Raw genomic sequence first — 18,539 nt, 5'->3', positions numbered from 1 at the left:
CCTTACTTGTCTATAAAATGCTCTACATAAAATGAATTACTTTAGCTCCCAGTTTTAAGGATTTTTGGATTTCTGTACCTGTATGTTTATTTCACTATTTGAATAGAGTGTGTGGCCTTCTCTTTGTGGAAATTATTTTATAGTTCCTATTATGTTGACATCTATCTAACTCTCAGATGTGACTTTATCACATTTTCTTCCTAAATTTTAATTGGTTTTACAAAGTAGAAATGGCATTTAAGATCCTTTATATCATCTAATACTGAATTTGGCAACTAATCATTTCAATCATTATTTTTTTTTGATTTTTCGAGACAGGGTTTCTTTGTGTAGCTTTGGAGCCTATCCTGGTACTCGCTCTGGAGACCAGGCTGGCCTTGAACTCACAGAGATCCTCCTGCCTCTGCCTCCAGAGTGCTGGGATTAAAGGCATGCACCACCAACGCCCTGCTCATTTCAATTATTATCAATAATGTCTATGATTTTGCTTTTAGACCACAAAAGGACTAACAATAGATTTAATTAATTGACTTGCATGTTTTAATGAGAGGCTAGAATGTGAAAGAATTTTTCTTAAGTAAAATCTAGGCAGAAAAGAATTCTAAGCATAACTCTAACAGTAGAACTCTCCCCAACCCCTGAATGAATAATACTGAAATTGAAATGAACTATGGGGTCATACAATACAAGAGATAAAGAAGAGAGAGATTGCTATTTGCATATGACAATGATTGAAAGCAATCATATAATGTAGGTGTAGGAATAAAACATAATGGTGGGAACAGTTACATAAATATTAATAAAGAGAAATACATACATAATATTTTTCTCTCCATGAGGGTTGTTTAACTAAATTCTTATTTTGAAAAAAAACTTTACTCATTTACAATTCATGAAATTACTTAAAAATTGTTTCATAAATATATTTACTGACTTCTTTTATCCAGCATGAAAAAGTTTATTTTTGATCAGTAAATTTCTGGGCACCTAGTTTCCTTAGGCATAGTGACTCACAGCAGTCTGTAACATCAGAATCTGAAATTTAGGAATATGGATGATCCTGAGTTACAGAACAAAATGATTTTCGAATTTAATATTTATTATTGTGTAACTGATCGTTTTTAATTGCCATTCCGTTTTCATCGGTATTTTAAAGTTATGTGGACATTTTTCTCAGGCGCAAGAGAACTGTAATTATGGCATTTCATAGTTCTGGAGCTCAGTCCTCTAATAAAGCCTGCAGGAAGAGAAAGGTTGTTTTCTGTTTCAACAATTATAAAATTCAGAGAATAAAGTAAGAGTTTGCAAGTCAATGGTTCAATGTTTATTCGCCGAATATGTACTTACTCTTTGGGCCGCCTGATGTCGCTCTTGGCCATCTTATTCTTTCTGATTCAAGACAAGCACAGCCATCCTTTTTCCAGGAGAAGAGATGCTCCATCCTTTTTCACTCGGGTGAGCAATGGTGAACACGGGAGGGTGGAATTGAGAGAATCAGGTATTTTCTCTTCATCAAGAGGCAATTTAAGCGAGTCGGAAATATCAAGCTCCTGAAATGCTGTATTTAGGCGGAGGAGATCCGGAGGGCTGGCATCTCGTGCTTTCGCTACTGATCTTCACAGTTTGGGAGGTGGGGAGCGGACAGCTCCACTATTCTATCGCAGAGGAGGCCAAACACGGCACCTTCGTGGGCCGCATCGTGCAGGATCTTGACCTGCAGCTGCCAGAGTTGGTGCCTGGTCTGTTTCAATTGGATTCCAAGGGCTTTGGGGACCTTCTGGAGGTGAATCTGCAGAATGGCATTTTGTTTGTGAATTCTCGGATCGACCGGGAGGCGCTGTGCGGGCGGAGCGAGGAGTGTAGCATCCATCTGGAGGTGATCGTGGACCGGCCTCTGCAGGTTTTCCACGTGGAGGTGGAGGTGAGGGACATTAACGACAATCCGCCCATGTTCCCAACCACACAAAAGACTTTGTTTATCCCGGAATCCAGACTGCTTGACTCGCGGTTTCCACTAGAGGGCGCGTCAGACGCAGATGTCGGTTCCAATGCTCTGCTGACTTACAGACTGAGCACCAATGAACATTTTGCGCTGGATGTACCACCCAACCACGAACAGGTGGAACCTCTTGGTCTTGTCTTGCGGAAACCATTAGACAGAGAAGAAGCTGCAGAGATGCGCTTGTTGCTCACGGCCACTGACGGAGGCAAACCGGAGCTGACGGGCACAGTTCAGTTATTCATCACAGTGCTGGATGTCAACGACAATGCTCCAGTCTTTGATAGATCTCTCTATACCGTGAAATTACCAGAGAACGTTCCAAACGGGACTTTGGTTATCAAAGTCAATGCCTCAGATTCAGACGAAGGCGTGAATGGGGAAGTTATGTATTCATTTTCTAGTGATATTTCTCCAGATATAAAATCCAAGTTTCACATCGATGTTGTGAGTGGAGAAATTACAGTTACAGGAGTTATTGATTACGAAGAAAGTAAAACTTACAAGATTCCTTTAGAGGCACGTGACAAAGGCTTCCCACCACTGATTGGTCACTGTACAGTTCTTGTGGAAGTTGTAGATGCTAACGACAATGCGCCACAGCTGAATGTCAAAACGCTCTGGCTCCCTGTTAAAGAAGATGCACAGCTAGGGAAAGTTATAGCCTTAATCAGTGTGACTGATCTAGATGCAGGTGTCAACGGGCAGGTGACCTGCTCTCTGACCCCTCATGTCCCCTTCAAGCTGGTGTCTACTTTCAGGAATTACTATTCGCTCGTGCTGGACAGTGCCCTAGACCGAGAGACCACAGCTGACTATAAGGTGGTGGTGACCGCCCGCGACGGGGGCTCGCCCTCGCTGTGGGCCACAGCCAGCGTGTCCGTGGAGGTGGCTGATGTGAACGACAACGCGCCCGCGTTCGCGCAGCCCGAATACACGGTGTTCGTGAAGGAGAACAACCCTCCTGGCGCGCACATCTTCACGGTGTCGGCCACAGACGCCGACGTGCAGGAGAACGCGCTGGTGTCCTACTCTCTGGTGGAGCGGAGGGTGGGCGAGCGCTTGCTGTCGAGCTTCGTGTCTGTGCACGCAGAGAGCGGCAAGGTGTTCGCGCTGCAGCCTCTGGACCATGAGGAGCTGGAGCTGCTGCAGTTCCAGGTGAGCGCGCGGGATGCTGGTGTGCCTGCCTTGGGCAGCAATGTGACTCTGCAGGTGTTTGTGCTGGATGAGAACGACAATGCACCGGTGTTGCTTGGGTCTGGGACGGGAGGTGCCGATGGAGTGTTTAATCAGTTGTTGACTAGATCTGTGGATCCTGGTCACGTGGTGACGAAGGTGCGCGCAGTAGACGCTGACTCTGGTTACAATGCTTGGCTGTCTTATGAGCTGCAGCCATGGCCAGGCAGTACGCGGAGTCCATTCCGTGTAGGTCTATACACTGGTGAGATCAGTACCACAAGGGCCCTGGACGAGGGAGATGGGACTAGACAGCGCCTGCTGGTGCTAGTGAAGGACCACGGTGAGCCTCAACTGACCGCCACAGTCACCGTGCTGGTGTCTCTAGTGGAAAATGGCCAGGCACCAAAGGTCTCATCGCGGTCCTCTGTAGGTGCTACTGTGCCAGAATCATCCTTGGTGGATGTCAACGTGTACTTGATCATCGCCATCTGCGCGGTGTCCAGCCTGTTGGTGCTCACTCTGCTGCTGTACACAGCGCTGCGCTGCTCCGCGGCTCCCACGGGGGGCGTTTGTGGGCCGGGGAAACCCGTGCTGGTGTGCTCCAGTGCAGTGGGGACCTGGTCATACTCGCAGCAGAGGCAGCAAAGGGTGTGCTCTGGAGAGGGTCCGCACAAGACAGACCTCATGGCCTTCAGCCCGGGTCTACCTCCATGTCCTGGATCTGTAGATGGATCGGGAGAACCATCTGTTTCTTTGGACTCCCATGAGAAGGTGAGTTTTTGTAGAACTGCATTATTTATGTAGTTATTTCTTTGTGGAAGAATTTCTTACTTCATTGATATATTTAAATAGTGGTTTTCATTGTCTACAATTCTACCAGAGGTTTTTTTTTTTTTTTTTTTTTTTTTTTTTTTTTTTTTAAATTGTAGATATCTAAATTCGGAAAAGGCTTGTGTTTCCAAACTTAGAACTTGTAGCTGCACATCAATTAGCTGTTGACATCATTTTAGTTAAAAACCATAATGAGTTAATCAAATTGCTAGTGTTGAGCTTTTATGACACTTGAAAGCTATTTGTTGTGAAATACAAAACCAAAAAAACCAACCAACCACCAACAACAAAACAACCCTCAGTGGCTTCGTAGTCGTTCGGTTAACATTGGCTGTTCTCTGGATGGAGACATATAACAACCAAGGAGTTATAAAAAACTACTTCTCTACTTAGAAACCTAATTCTAGGCTGGGCATGCTGGTGCACAACTTTGATCCTAACGCAGAGGCAGAGGCAGAGGCAGAGGCAGAGGCAGGTATAGCTTTGTGAGTTCGAGACCATCATGGTTTGCATAGTGAATTCCAGGATAGTCAGAACTACGTAGAGAGACCATGTCTAAAAAAAGTAAAAAACCGGTAGGTGGTGGTGTAAAACTTTTATCCCCTCACTCAGGAGGCAGAGGCAGATGGATCTCTGTGAGTTCAAGACTAGTCTGGTCTACAAAAGCTAGTTCCAGGATAGCCTCCAAATCCACAGAGAAACCCTGTCTTGAAAAATCAAAAACCGCCGGGCGTTGGTGGCGCACGTCTTTAGTTCCAGCACTCGGGAGGCAGAGGCAGGTGGATCTCTATGAGTTCGAGGCCAGCCTGGTCTCCAGAGCGAGTGCCAGGATAGGCTCCAAAGCTACACAGAGAAACCCTGTCTCGAAAAACCAAAAAAAAAAAAAAAAGAAAGAAAGAAAAAGAAAAACCAAAAACCAAAACAAAACAAAACACCCAGCAAAACAATCCCACAAACCGGAAATATAATTCTATTAAGAGTATAAATGTAACTATCATTTCAATGAATGTAAAAGATCCCTAAGTTTCTTATAATGTAAATTATAAAAAATTACTGACATTGATCTCTATGATGTTTACAATTCTGAACTCTTTTTTGTGGTTTTAGAGAAAATACTCTCTCCTGGTAGTTAATAATTTCTTTCTTCAAGAAAGTGATTTTTAAAATTAGCTTTTTTGATTAGTGATTAAAAATTGAGATGTAAAGATTAATCCTCTAAATCTATTTGCAATTAATAGTCTAAAACCTAAGAAAACTTTCCTACAATAGTTGAAAATTTAGATTTCTCTCTTTATTCCATAAGACAAGAATCTGAACATATCTTCAATGCCCTTACATGCTACTTAACATTTTGAAACTATAATTTATGACTTTCACATTGGTTTTCTTTAGCTGGACATTTAGTCCAAGCTATTTTTAATTTTGCCATTTGTACTTAAAAAACTAAATTTGGGGAGATTGGAAGAATAGGCACTTCATTTTTGGCTTCGTAATTCCATTTTAGATTGAGTGAAGTTGCTATAGAGGTCTACACTGTCAGCTGTTAGGCAGAACACAATGTGATTTATCACCATTCTCTTTATAATTTCTCAGCCCTTTTCAGTCTTATGGCCATAGATTCTTTGCCTTCATGCTTCTTCATGTATCAAAAGATGAACTAATCTCACAGGCATTTCATAAATTCTGAATTTGTATATGGTGGTAGTCTGTGATCTGGGAGATAATGTGGATTACCATGAAAGACTAACTTGCCAATTACATCAATGTAGACATGAATAAGAAGGAATGTGTTTTTAGTTATCATAAAGTAATTGCTGAAAGTATTAGCTCTTAAAGACAGAACTGTCTTGGATGCAAATGGCACTGAGAGCTCCCCTCAGTCTATACTATGAATTCAAACAACTGAACCTGCAGGGAGTGGTGGCACACGCCTTTAATCCCAGCATTCTGGAGGCAGAGGCAGGCAGGTCTCTGTGAGTTTCAATCGAGCCTGGCCTACAAAGTGAGTTCAAGGGTAGGAAGTGGTATGTAAAGAAACCCTGTCTCAACTCTTCTCCCAAGAAAACAAAACAAAAGGCAAATACTTGAACCCAAGCTCAAATGGTGCATGGAATGTGAAAAATAACTTCAAACAGAAACATTTGAAAGTACAAGTCTGAATTCAAGGTACGTTGTGTTGAAGGGCATACATTTGACACAAGAACTCAGAGACTACTCAAAACTTGGAAAATATGACAACAATGCGTTTCTTGTAGCAAACTATGAAAGCAGTAGACATGAATTTGTCAATTACTTAATTCAAAATGAGATTCTTTAGTCAATGTTATGTGTAATAAAATGATATTTCTTCTCATGTAACTGATTTCCATTTTCTTAAATACAAGAACCATCCTCTTTTGGTCTTTTTGCTAGCCAGAGTTTAGCCACTGGAGAGTGACAGTTTTCCAAAGGAAATTCTTTTTTTTTCTCCTGAGGAGTCAGATTCAGTCATAAGTATCATAAAAACAAATGTGTTTAAACTGGGGTCTGAGAATAGTTTGTACTTATGAAGTACCCATTCTTTCAAAGAAGCACTGCAGACTTTAATATGCTATAATTTACACACTGTCTTCCTACTATTGAGACACTATTATGAAGGTGGGAAATGGCACAGAGAGTTTGCATGGATGGGAAGCCAAAGTTGCATGGTTACTAAGAATACGTATAAGAACGTAAGTGGAAACATGACCAGTGTGAGGTAGGCAATCTCTACTTCCTAGTGTTGACTTTGGAGCCACAAGAACCTAACAAACAACTGACTTAGTGTCTTGAAATTGTTCTCTAAATGAAATTTACTTAATCTTAAAACAATGCCAAAATAATTGAATTGAGTATTACAACTTGAAGGAGTCTACACCTGTTGTGCAATATACTATCAGCCCTCTCATTATTTCATGACTCTTAAGGTCATGTTAAAATTTAGCTAGTAATTCTCGCTTATATCAAGAAATGAATTACTTTTTGTGGTTTCATATTGAAGGAAAAGTTGCATTACGGATTCACATTAAACATTAACGCGTATTAAAGAGATGTAATATGAGACACAGAGACAATAATCCACAGAAACAAACCAAAGATGTGAATTAAAGAAAAATTGCACTCATAAAAGTATACTTACACGTTTAACCACTGGATGTCGCTGTCGTCCACAAAATATGTAGCTTTTTAGAACAAAGACATACTTCACTGTTTCACGAGGGTTAGTAAGTAGCTACATTCAAAGATCTCAGCGTTTCGATTAGAAAAAAATGAGACTAGGAAATCGACCGGAAGATATTAGAACGTGTGTGCATTCTACATGGCATATTCATGGAGTTTTAAGACAAGAGAATGGTTCTATGGTGATGTCCAGAGGCCTGAGCCATGGAGTTTGGCGTCTGCTGTTCTGGCTTCTTCTCCTCGCAGCCTGGGAGGCAGGGAGCGGCCATCTCCACTACTCCGTCCCTGAGGAGGCCAAACACGGCACCTTCGTGGGCCGCATCGCTCAGGACCTGGGGCTGGAGCTGGCCGAGCTGGTGCCCCGCCTGTTCAGGGTGGCGTCCAAGGACCGCGGGGACCTTCTGGAGGTAAATCTGCAGAATGGCATTTTGTTTGTGAATTCTCGGATCGACCGGGAGGCGCTGTGCGGGCGGAGCGCGGAGTGTAGCATCCACCTGGAGGTGATCGTGGACCGGCCTCTGCAGGTTTTTCACGTGGAGGTGGAGGTCAGGGACATTAACGACCACCCTCCGATGTTCTCCGTAGCAGAACAAAAGATCTTGGTACCCGAATCTAGGCTGCTTGATTCTCGTTTTCCCCTAGAAGGCGCTTCTGATGCAGATGTTGGCGAGAACGCGATGCTTACTTACAAACTCAGTTCAAACGATTTTTTTATTCTTGATATTGTAAACAAAAAAGGCAAAGGCGAGCTCCCAGTGCTTGTTCTTCGAAAACTGATAGATCGGGAAGAAAACCCTCAGCTAAAGTTGTTACTGACAGCAACGGATGGAGGCAAACCCGAGTTTACCGGATCGGTTTCTTTGTTGATCCAGGTGTTGGATGCTAATGATAATGCTCCCGTTTTTGACAAATCTGTTTACGAAGTTAAGATGTCTGAGAATCAAGAGAATCAAACGTTAGTCATATGGCTGAATGCTACTGACACAGATGAAGGAATAAACAAGGAAGTGGAGTATTCATTTAGTTCTTTGACTCCATCTAGCATAAGAAAGAAATTTTTAATAAATGAACAAACTGGAGAGATAAAAGTAAATGGCGCTATTGACTTTGAGGATAGTAACAGTTATGAAATTCACGTGGATGCTACAGATAAAGGACATCCACCTATGGTGGCTCACTGCACTGTACTCGTGGAAATCCTGGATGAAAACGATAACGCACCAGAAATAGTCCTTACTTCTTTGTCTCTTCCGGTGAAAGAAGATGCTCTTTTGGGTACTGTAATCGCCCTGATCAGTGTGTCCGACCGTGACTCTGGGGCCAATGGGCAGGTGACCTGCTCCCTGACCCCTCATGTCCCCTTCAAGCTGGTGTCCACCTTCAAGAATTATTATTCACTCGTACTGGACAGTGCCCTAGATCGAGAGACTGTCGCTAACTACTACGTGGTTGTGACAGCCAGGGACGGGGGTTCGCCCTCGCTGTGGGCCACAGCCAGCGTGTCCGTGGAGGTGGCTGATGTGAACGACAACGCTCCCGCGTTCGCACAGCCCGAATACACGGTGTTCGTGAAGGAGAACAACCCTCCTGGCGCGCACATCTTCACAGTGTCGGCCACAGACGCGGACACGCAGGAGAACGCGCTGGTGTCCTACTCTCTAGTGGAGAGGAGGGTGGGCGAGCGCTTGCTGTCAAGCTTCGTGTCTGTGCACGCAGAGAGCGGCAAGGTGTTCGCGCTGCAGCCTCTGGACCATGAGGAGCTGGAGCTGCTGCAGTTCCAGGTGAGCGCGCGGGATGCTGGTGTGCCTGCCCTGGGCAGCAATGTGACTCTGCAGGTGTTTGTACTGGATGAGAACGACAATGCGCCTGAGCTGCTAGGGCCTCAGACAGTTGGACCTGCTAGTGAATTTAGCCAACTTGTGTCGCGGTCAGTGGGTGCTGGACATGTGGTGTCAAAAGTGCGCGCGGTGGATGCAGACTCAGGTTACAATGCGTGGCTGTCTTACGAGCTGCAGCCCACTGTGGCCACACGCAGTCCTTTCCGTGTGGGTCTGTACACGGGTGAGATCAGCACGACACGCGCCCTGGATGAAACTGATACACCGCGCCAGCGCCTATTGGTGTTGGTCAAGGATCATGGAGAACCCTCATTGACCGCCACTGCAACGGTTCTGGTATCTCTGGTGGAGAGCGGCCAGGTGCCAAAAGCTTCTTCTCAGGGGTTGTCCAACTCCTCAAATAGGGAGGTGTCGCTGGTGGATGTCAACGTGTACCTGATCATCGCCATCTGCGCAGTGTCCAGCCTGTTGGTGCTCACTCTGCTGCTGTACACTGCACTGCGCTGCTCCGCAGTGCCTATACAAGGCGGGTGTGGGCTTGGAAAGCCCGTGCTGGTGTGCTCCAGTGCGGTGGGGACTTGGTCATACTCTCAGCAGAGACAACAGCGGGTGTGCTCTGGAGAGGGTCCGCCCAAGACGGACCTCATGGCCTTCAGCCCCAGTCTTACACCCTGCCCTGTGACCGATGTGGGAGTGGAAAATCATTCTGCTGGAGGAGACGTTTCTGGGAAGGTGGGCCATTACTTTTTATTTTTGTATTTTGCTTGATGAAATAGATTTTCCCTCTCATTTTATTTTGTGACAAATACATGCCCCAGACTATATTTTCTTTGTCGGAGTACCACTATGTGAAAGTATTTCTAGTAATGTTTCAATACACTTTATTCCAGAAATTTGTTTGATGACATCAATCCTCTGCATGGAATGTATAATTTTAATACAGCTATCATGAACACATAAGCTTTCCTCAACAGAACTCATGTTTTGGATGCAGTAATTTTTATTTTTATATGCTCTCTTCATGTATATATGTTGGTAAGCTCAGTGTTATCATTTTCAAGTTAATTTTTTATTTTTAGTTTTTCAAGACAGGGTTTCGTTTTGAAGCTCTGGCTGTCCTGGAACTCATTTTGTTGACCAGGCTGGCCTTGAATTTAGAGATCCTCCTGCCTCTGTCTCCCAGTGCTGGTATTAAAGGCATGTGCCACAACACCCTGCTTCAGTGACATTTTGATTTCATCCAATTGCATTTAGAAAATACTACACCGATTCATGTCTTCCCCCTTTTATTGAGAACGTTTAGAATTTTATGTTTAGCATGTATGTCATAGAGCTGTACTTTATATTCAGCAAAATATAATATCTAAAATATGCTCTTTCTTGTTTGTATCACAGCAAGCTAAGGTGCCAGTTCAGTGATGACATTTTCTTATTTGATGATTTTTTTTTGTTTCTGTAGTATTGACCGTTGTTCCAGTATGTATTATTCACTTTTATTTTAGAATTAGGATGTTTGTAGTAATTGGCATAATTTTATTGAACAACTCTTCACAATGGTCTCCTTTATTGGAAAAGCCCAAGCAACTTGTGATATTCAGGTATTAGCTCATTTGCTTTGAGGAAGGTGTTACGATGGGAGTGGAAACCCTCCGGAAATTATTAAAATTTTTATCTCACTGAGTTTGGTGGTACACATCATTAATCCCAGCCTTCAGGAGACAGAGGCAAGCAAATATCTGTGAGATCAAGGCCATCCTGATCTACACAGTGAATTCCAGGACAGCCAGATCAAACAGTTTCTAAAAACAAGACAAAAGAAAACCAAAACAAACCAAACAAAAAACTTTCTCTCTTGAGGACGGAGAGATGGTTCAGCAGCACTGGCTGCTCTTCTCGAGGACCCAGGTTTGATTCCCAGCACCCATATGGTTGCTCACAACTATCTGTAACTTCCGTTCCAGGGTATCTGGTACTCTCTTCTGTCCTCTATGTGTGCTAGCCATATATATGGTGCACCTAATAAATGAAAAGAAAATACTCATACATAAAACTTAAATAAATAAATCTTTTAAAAATGGGGAATAGCACCAACAACAAAATGAATCGATTACTTATATTGTTCTACTATTAAATAAAACTCAGAAGTTAAATAGTGGAATAAAAACCTGCTAGATCCAAAGATCAACAGAAGCGTGATCAGCTGGCCCGACTCTTCACCTTCCTGGACCAAAAAGGGGGTGAATCTTTCTTTCTTTTTTCTTTCTTTCTTTCTTTCTTTCTTTCTTTCTTTCTTTCTTTTTTGGTCTTTTGAGACAGGGTTTCTCTGTGGCTTTGGAGCCTGTCCTGGAACTAGCTCTTGTAGACTAGGCTGGTCTCAAACTCACAGAGATCTGCCTGTCTCTGCCTCTCAAGTGCTGGGATTAAAGGCGTGCGCCACCACCGTCCGGCAGAGGGGGTGAATCTTTCTAAGCCTCTCCCTATTTCTTCCAGCCTCTCTCTATCCCTATCAGGGATCCTCCAAAGGTTAATTCTGGCCAACTGAATGTTAGCTCCGCCCTCTGATTCAAGGTTTGATTTTATTGGCAGTCTCAGGAATGTCAGAGTATAAACAAACTCTCCTACAACACAAAAGCTTTATCTTCTTGTGACATTTCAGATGAAGTGTCGTCTACCTATCAGGGAAGCATTATTTTTTAAAAAAGAAATTAATGAGGGTTCTTTTAGTCTAAACTAGTACTAAAATGGGAAAAAGAAAATTAAATTATACTCATAATATTTTCTATTACTGTGGTGAATGGTTTAGTTTAATAGCTTTTCTTGTCATCTTAAACAGAGTGGTGTTTGGTTATATATAGTCAGATATACAAAATAGTTAAATTACATGGTTTGATGGCTGTGTTTGGTTGTCAACTTGACTACCTCTGGAATTACCTAAAATTCCATCAACTGGATGCATCTGTGAGAGATTTTCCTTAATTAAATCATGTAAAGCAGGAAGAATCAATTTTAATCTGTATCTTTTGAGGTGAGAATATATAACATCAACCCAGATCTTCTAAGGTGGGGAGATCCACCTTTAATCTAGGATATATCTTCTGTTGGTAGCCTATATAAAGGATAGGGAAGAACAAAATTTGCTCTTTGCCTGCTCTGGTTCTCACTGGCAAGTCCATTCCTTCCCTGGCATTAGAACCTACTTCTTCAGGATTTTAGTGTATACTGAAGACCAGCTGAGACATTCAGCTTCAGGGACTGAACAACTACTGGATTCTTGGACCTTCCATTGGCAGACAAGCATGTTGGACTAGCTGGACCACAGTCTATAAGCTATGTTCCTCCAGAGAACCTTGACTGACTAACAGAAATCGTTAGGCAAGTTTGACAACACAAAAATCAGTACAAAAAATGCAAATGAAATATTGCTTTCAATTGCCATGGCTGGTCTCAATGCCAAATTTTTAGAGATTATTGATTTAAAATGCATGCTAAATTAAAATTTTATTGGCCACTATATCAAATACACTCATGAAATATATGCCTTAGACTTGGAATCATATAAAAATTTCGTTTTTTCCCTTAGTCAGAGTTCATATTACTCATAATGTCTCAGTTGTTCTTGTCTCCAAATATACTAATTTAAACTAATATAATTCAAGTATTATAATATAAAATTGAAGAGGTATCTTAACCATCATAGTGAAGATATCCTAGTTTGACCTCCAATTTTAAAATTAATTTTACGTTTTTGAGGCAGAGTCTCACAGTAACCCAGGCTGGCCTAGAATCTCTATTTAGTCCAGGCTGGCCTCAAACTCAGAACAAACTTCCTAACTCAGTCTCTCAGGTGCCAGGATTACAGGCATGGCATATTCATTACACCTAGCTTGGCTGCCAGTTTTAAAAAGAGAACCGCTCTGTCTCTGTCTCTCCCTGTCTTTTCTGTGTTTCTCATCACTCTTTCTCTTTCCTTGCTCATATCTATTATCTAATAATAGATATTATTTGACATTTCTAATAGATGTAAACATACTGAGTTATTGTGTGTATTTCAGGTTGGTGACTTTATTATTATTTTTCATTCATCTTTTTTCATGTTATCAATTATTACAAGACCATTTGTGATTGAACTCAGAACAAAATCTAGAGTATACAACCCAAAGTAATACAGCTAACAGCTTAGTTAAAATAAACATACAGCTAAGTCTTTCCCTTTTCTCTTAAGTACCTAGTAGGATTTCCCTTTTGAAACTGTGTTTGTTATTATTCCCCCCCTTGTCTCACATCATCTTGATATAATCCTGAATTCTCAATCCTTCTTTTGCCTGTTGAATACAGGGATCAGGGACATATTTGAGTTTTTTCAATGACTTGATATTACTGGCAAGATTCAGGTGGAGATTAATTGGTTCCATACAGTCTTGAGGTTGGTTAAACCATTTTCTTCTTTAATGCGATACTGATAAACTTCAAGTGTTCCATGTAAATTCCAATATATTTTTTTGTATCTCAGATTAAAACATAATAACAAAATTGAGTGAATGAGACTTAGAATAACTTTTATATTCTGAACTCTTCACATAATTTTCTAAGGAAATAAATATAAACAGATAAATATAACTGGAATTCCTGACATAGTTTTGGATAAAAATTAATCATTATTTCCAAGTAAATAACAATTATACTTGACATTGAAGTTGTCCAATATGATGGAAACAGCATTAACCCTAAACAGATATAATGAATGAACAAAAGCTTCAAAATGATATAGCCTTACAAATACGCTCTAAATTTCCCGCAATCTATGCTGAGTAAACTCAATAACGTCAAATAGAGTTTAAAATAGTAAATAGCTTATTAGCATTGAATTGAAATCCCATTGTGTTGTAACATAGAAAATCTGCATCTTGAATTATTATCTGTAGAGTTAAATAAAATAATCAGAATAATTTAGCATTTAAAAAGATTCAGCAAAACACAATTACAAAGTCTTAGGAAGAGGTTGGATAAGAAGCATTTTACATGTTACATCATTTCTTAAAAACCTCTTAAAAGCGGTATCGCCAGTAGAAATGTAATTTGTCCATATTCTTTTCCACGATAATATAGCTTGTTCAGTAGTATGTACTTAGATGTCTATATAGTAGACAAAACTACTCTAGGAACTATAGATCTAAGATAAAGCAACCTATAATTAGCTACCGGCTACTGAAATGTGAACTAGTTAGAAGCCTACAAAGAAAAACACAAATAAGAAGGCATTCCGAAGCCAGGTAAGCGAAAATCTCAGAGCGCAATTGCACTTACACTTTGAGCCACAGGATGCCGTTGTTCTCCAACAAGAGCGCTAAGGGAAAAAAAATCAGATCTTCTGCAGACCGGAAAGAAGCTGGTCCTGAGCTGTAAAGACTAAACAGCACCCGCATTTCTGGGATTGTTCTGGAGCAAGAATACTACTACTACCAATAACAAACAAACAAACAAAAATCTCAAAGAGAATATGTGCTTTGTCGCCATGATATACTGCCAGGGATCCTGGTACCTGCTGCCCTCGCTTGTGCTGTTCACAATCTGGGAGGCAGGAAGCGGCCAGCTCCACTACTCCGTCCCCGAGGAGGCCAAACACGGCACCTTCGTGGGCCGCATCGCTCAGGACCTGGGGCTGGAGCTGGCCGAGCTGGTGCCCCGCCTGTTCAGGGTGGCGTCCAAGGACCGCGGGGACCTTCTGGAGGTAAATCTGCAGAATGGCATTTTGTTTGTGAATTCTCGGATCGACCGGGAGGCGCTGTGCGGGCGGAGCGCGGAGTGTAGCATCCACCTGGAGGTGATCGTGGACCGGCCTCTGCAGGTTTTCCACGTGGAGGTGGAGGTCAGGGACATTAACGACAATCCGCCGGTGTTCCCAACCACACAAAAGACTCTCTTTGTTTCAGAAACGAGGCCTCTAGACTCTCGTTTTTCACTAGAGGGCGCTTCAGATGCAGATATCGGAACCAATGCTCTGCTGACTTACAGACTGAGTCCCAGTGAATATTTCTCCCTGGAAGTACCAACCACAGATGAGCAGGTTAAACCACTCGAACTAGTGCTAAAAAAACCTTTAGACAGAGAAAGGGCTTCTGAGCTTCACTTAGTGGTTAAAGCAACGGATGGGGGCAAACCCGAGCTCACAGGCACCTTGGAACTACACATCATAGTGCTTGATGTAAATGACAATGCTCCAGTGTTTGACAGAGCAATCTATCGGGCGAAGCTGGTAGAAAATGCAAGAAATGGTACCCTGGTAGTTAGACTAAATGCCTCAGATTTGGACGAAGGTTCAAACAGTCAAATTCTTTATTCCTTTGCAACGGATGTTTCCCCTAGGACAGAAGCCACTTTTCATATCGACCCAGTCAGTGGAGAAATTAAAGTCAGTGGAAAAATAGATTTTGAAGAAACTAATTTATGGAAGATTCAAGCAGAAGCAGTTGACAAAGGCAGTCCTCCAATGTTCGGTCACTGCACAGTATTGATTGAAATCCTGGACATCAATGATAATGCTCCCGAGTTAATAGTAACATCATTATCACTCCCTGTGCGAGAGGATGCACAATTGGGGACAGTTATCGCCTTAATCAGCGTGACAGACCCTGACTCTACTGTCAACGGGCAGGTGACCTGCTCTCTGACCCCTCATGTCCCCTTCAAGCTGGTGTCCACCTTCAAGAATTATTATTCACTCGTGCTGGACAGCGCCCTAGACAGAGAGACTGTCGCTAACTACCACGTGGTTGTGACAGCCCGCGATGGGGGCTCGCCCTCGTTGTGGGCCACAGCCAGCGTGTCCGTGGAGGTGGCTGACGTGAACGACAACGCGCCCGCGTTCGCGCAGCCCGAATACACAGTGTTCGTGAAGGAGAACAACCCTCCTGGCGCTCACATCTTCACGGTGTTGGCCACAGACGCTGACGCACAGGAGAACGCTCTGGTGTCCTACTCTCTGGTGGAACGGAGGGTGGGCGAGCGCTTGCTGTCGAGCTTCGTGTCTGTGCACGCAGAGAGCGGCAAGGTGTTCGCGCTGCAGCCTCTGGACCATGAGGAGCTGGAGCTGCTGCAGTTCCAGGTGAGCGCGCGGGATGCTGGTGTGCCTGCTCTGGGCAGCAATGTGACTCTGCAGGTGTTTGTGCTGGACGAGAATGACAACGCACCTGTGCTGCTGCCCCACGGAGCTGTGGGAGCCGGTGGCGCAGTGAGCGAGCTTGTGCCTAGGTCAGTGGGTTCAGGGCACATAGTGGCAAAGGTGCGCGCAGTGGATGCAGACTCTGGTTACAATGCTTGGCTGTCTTATGAGCTGCAGTCCGGAGCTGGTGGTGTGCGCAGTCCCTTCCGCATAGGTCTGTACACGGGCGAAATCAGCATCACACGCACCCTGGATGAAGGGGATGCGCCACGCCAGCGCCTGTTTGTGTTGGTGAAGGACCATGGCGAGCCGGCCTTGACAGCCACAGCCACAGTGCTGGTTTCTCTGGTTGAGAGCAACCAGGCACCAAAGACCTCCTCACGGGCGTTGGCGGGCACAGAAGCCTCTGAACCATCTATAGTGGATGTCAACGTGTATTTGATCATAGCCATCTGTGCGGTGTCCAGCCTATTGGTGCTCACACTGGTTTTATACACAGCACTGCGGTGCTCAGCGCTGCCCACTGAGGTTGCATGTGGAACTGGGAAGCCCGTGCTAGTGTGCTCCAGTGCGGTGGGGAGCTGGTCTTACTCTCAGCAAAGGAGGCAGAGGGTGTGTTCTGGAGAGGGTCCGCCCAAGACCGACCTCATGGCCTTCAGTCCCAGTGTTCCTCCTGGTTTGGGTTCTGGAGATAGTGGAGTCCAACAAGAGATCTTTGAGAACGTAAGTACCAAAATCCTGGGATACATTCCATCCCTGGTGATGCCTCAGATGTAGTTTGTCAATTTAGTATTCTATCTTCAGCTTTAAATTTGTTTTATCTGTCGTGACAGCTCATGTAAAGAATACTGGGTATCTAGTCATCTTCATTGCCTTTCACTCCCGTCATCATAGATATTATTTAGCAATTAATTCTTCGTGCTATGTATAACAACAGTAGTCACAGTAGCGATACTGTTAAAAATGAAATAGAATGAACCAATGTTTTCTTTAAATTAAACAAGTGTGTCAGGGAGAAGTCAAGGACCATAATGGGAAATACAGGGCATAGGCAGGGCTCAAATCTAATTTTCATCCCGTATTGTTCTTATTCTAACAGGTGCTCCTTGTTCTTTATTATGTTTGTGTATTCAGAAGTATTATAGTGTTATTTAATTTATGAACTTGATTTGAATTCTTGACTCATTATAAACTGTGAAATCATCTGTCACTGTTGGAGACGGGCATGCTTGAAGTACCCTTATTTCTATGTGATTTAATATTCAGTAGCATGTTTTGTGAGCTGACAGTTGAAGTGGGCAGAGTTCTAGTGTTGCCTTTGGAGGATATCTTATTTCTATGTCATTAGTCCGTTATATTTTAGAGGACAGTTTCTTCAAAGTCCTCAGCTGCTTTGGATAGACAACATTTTGCTACTTCCTAATATGATGTTAATTCTGCTTAATCACCTGCTAAACTAAAGTAACTGTTGCTTTTTCTCAAAATTTAACTTATTGAGCTCTTCTACTTACTTGAGAAATTTCTTCCATTATGAATCAGAATTACTTTTCTTCAATTCTTGGCCTTTGTCATGAAGCTATGTGGAAGTATTTTAGGGTAGGGGAGCCTCACCTCTTTGTGCTTTGAGTTTGGGAGTCTTGTCATTTATCAAGTCCACCACCATTGCCTGTGCTGGTCAAATTGCATTTTCTTCAAAATTACATTACTTTAAATACTTCATTGTGGCAGGCCTTTTCTTGGGCTGCTAGCTCACAAAAAGGGACACAGAGCCTTTTTCTTAATTTTTGAAAGTTTGGCCTTAGTCTTGTTTCTAACTAGTTCTTACAACTTAAATTAACCCATTTCTATTAATCTACATTTTGCTTGTGGCTTTTTACCTTTCTTCCATCTTGCACCAACTGTTTCCTCTTCATGTGCCCCGGCTTCTCTCCCATGCCTAGATGCCTCTCCCCTCCTCCCCTCTCCCCTCCTCCCCTCCACTCCCCTCTCCTCTCCTCTTCTCTCCTCCTCTCTCCTCTCTCTCTCTCTCTCCCTCTCTTTCTCCATCTCGCTCTCTCCCCAGAAGTCCTGTCTGACCTCTTTCTTCCTGGCTATTGGCCATTCAGCTCTTGATTAAATCAATCAGAAGGCGCAGGTGGCAAAGACACATCTTTACAGTTTACAAAACCTGTATTTGACAATACTTCATGCAAAAGAGCCATGAAATGTCAATAAAGGCACTCCTGACAACCACTCAGCACAGACTATAATATATACTCCATGTATCTAATATAAAATGTAGTTTTGTCTCAACATCATGTTCATACAGATTTTTTAAAAAGGACCCAAATATTGT

At 42.9% G+C, this 18,539-nt stretch overlaps 4 protein-coding genes across 4 annotated transcripts in view; all 4 read left to right on the top strand.

The window, feature by feature from the left end:
* Pcdhac2 (protocadherin alpha subfamily C, 2) overlaps window positions 1-18,539 on the top strand; it is a 197,572-nt gene that overhangs the window by 30,233 nt on the left and 148,800 nt on the right. The gene's annotated exons all lie outside the window — the stretch shown is intronic.
* LOC103164308 (protocadherin alpha-8-like) lies at window positions 1,556-7,073 on the top strand. The gene is made up of 2 exons (XM_027398114.2): window positions 1,556-3,949; window positions 7,029-7,073. The coding sequence occupies exons 1-2, from the start codon at window positions 1,556-1,558 to the stop codon at window positions 7,071-7,073; spliced, it is 2,439 nt and encodes an 812-aa protein (XP_027253915.1).
* Window positions 7,412-9,813, top strand: LOC103164307 (protocadherin alpha-9-like). The gene is given in 2 exon segments (XM_027398113.1): window positions 7,412-7,466; window positions 7,469-9,813. Coding segments are annotated over 2 exon segments (2,400 nt in total).
* On the top strand, window positions 14,543-16,981 carry LOC103162566 (protocadherin alpha-10). Its single transcript, XM_027398112.1, has one exon. It carries the CDS (start codon window positions 14,543-14,545, stop codon window positions 16,979-16,981), a length of 2,439 nt encoding a protein of 812 aa, XP_027253913.1.

The sequence above is a fragment of the Cricetulus griseus genome, chromosome 2 (genome assembly GCF_003668045.3).
Source record: "Cricetulus griseus strain 17A/GY chromosome 2, alternate assembly CriGri-PICRH-1.0, whole genome shotgun sequence".
Taxonomy (NCBI): Eukaryota; Metazoa; Chordata; class Mammalia; order Rodentia; family Cricetidae; genus Cricetulus; species Cricetulus griseus.
The sequence above is the reverse complement of the archived record's forward strand: the minus strand, read 5'-3'. Positions and strand labels throughout refer to the sequence as shown.

Bases quoted from the DNA above. Each gene is read 5' to 3' on its own strand.
- LOC103164308 (XM_027398114.2), top strand. From the start codon at position 1,556: ATGCTGTATTTAGGCGGAGGAGATCCGGAGGGCTGGCATCTCGTGCTT. The intron at 3,950-7,028 runs GTGAGTTTTTGT...TTCATATTGAAG, and splicing joins CTTTGGACTCCCATGAGAAG to GAAAAGTTGCATTACGGATT.
- LOC103162566 (XM_027398112.1), top strand. From the start codon at position 14,543: ATGTGCTTTGTCGCCATGATATACTGCCAGGGATCCTGGTACCTGCTG.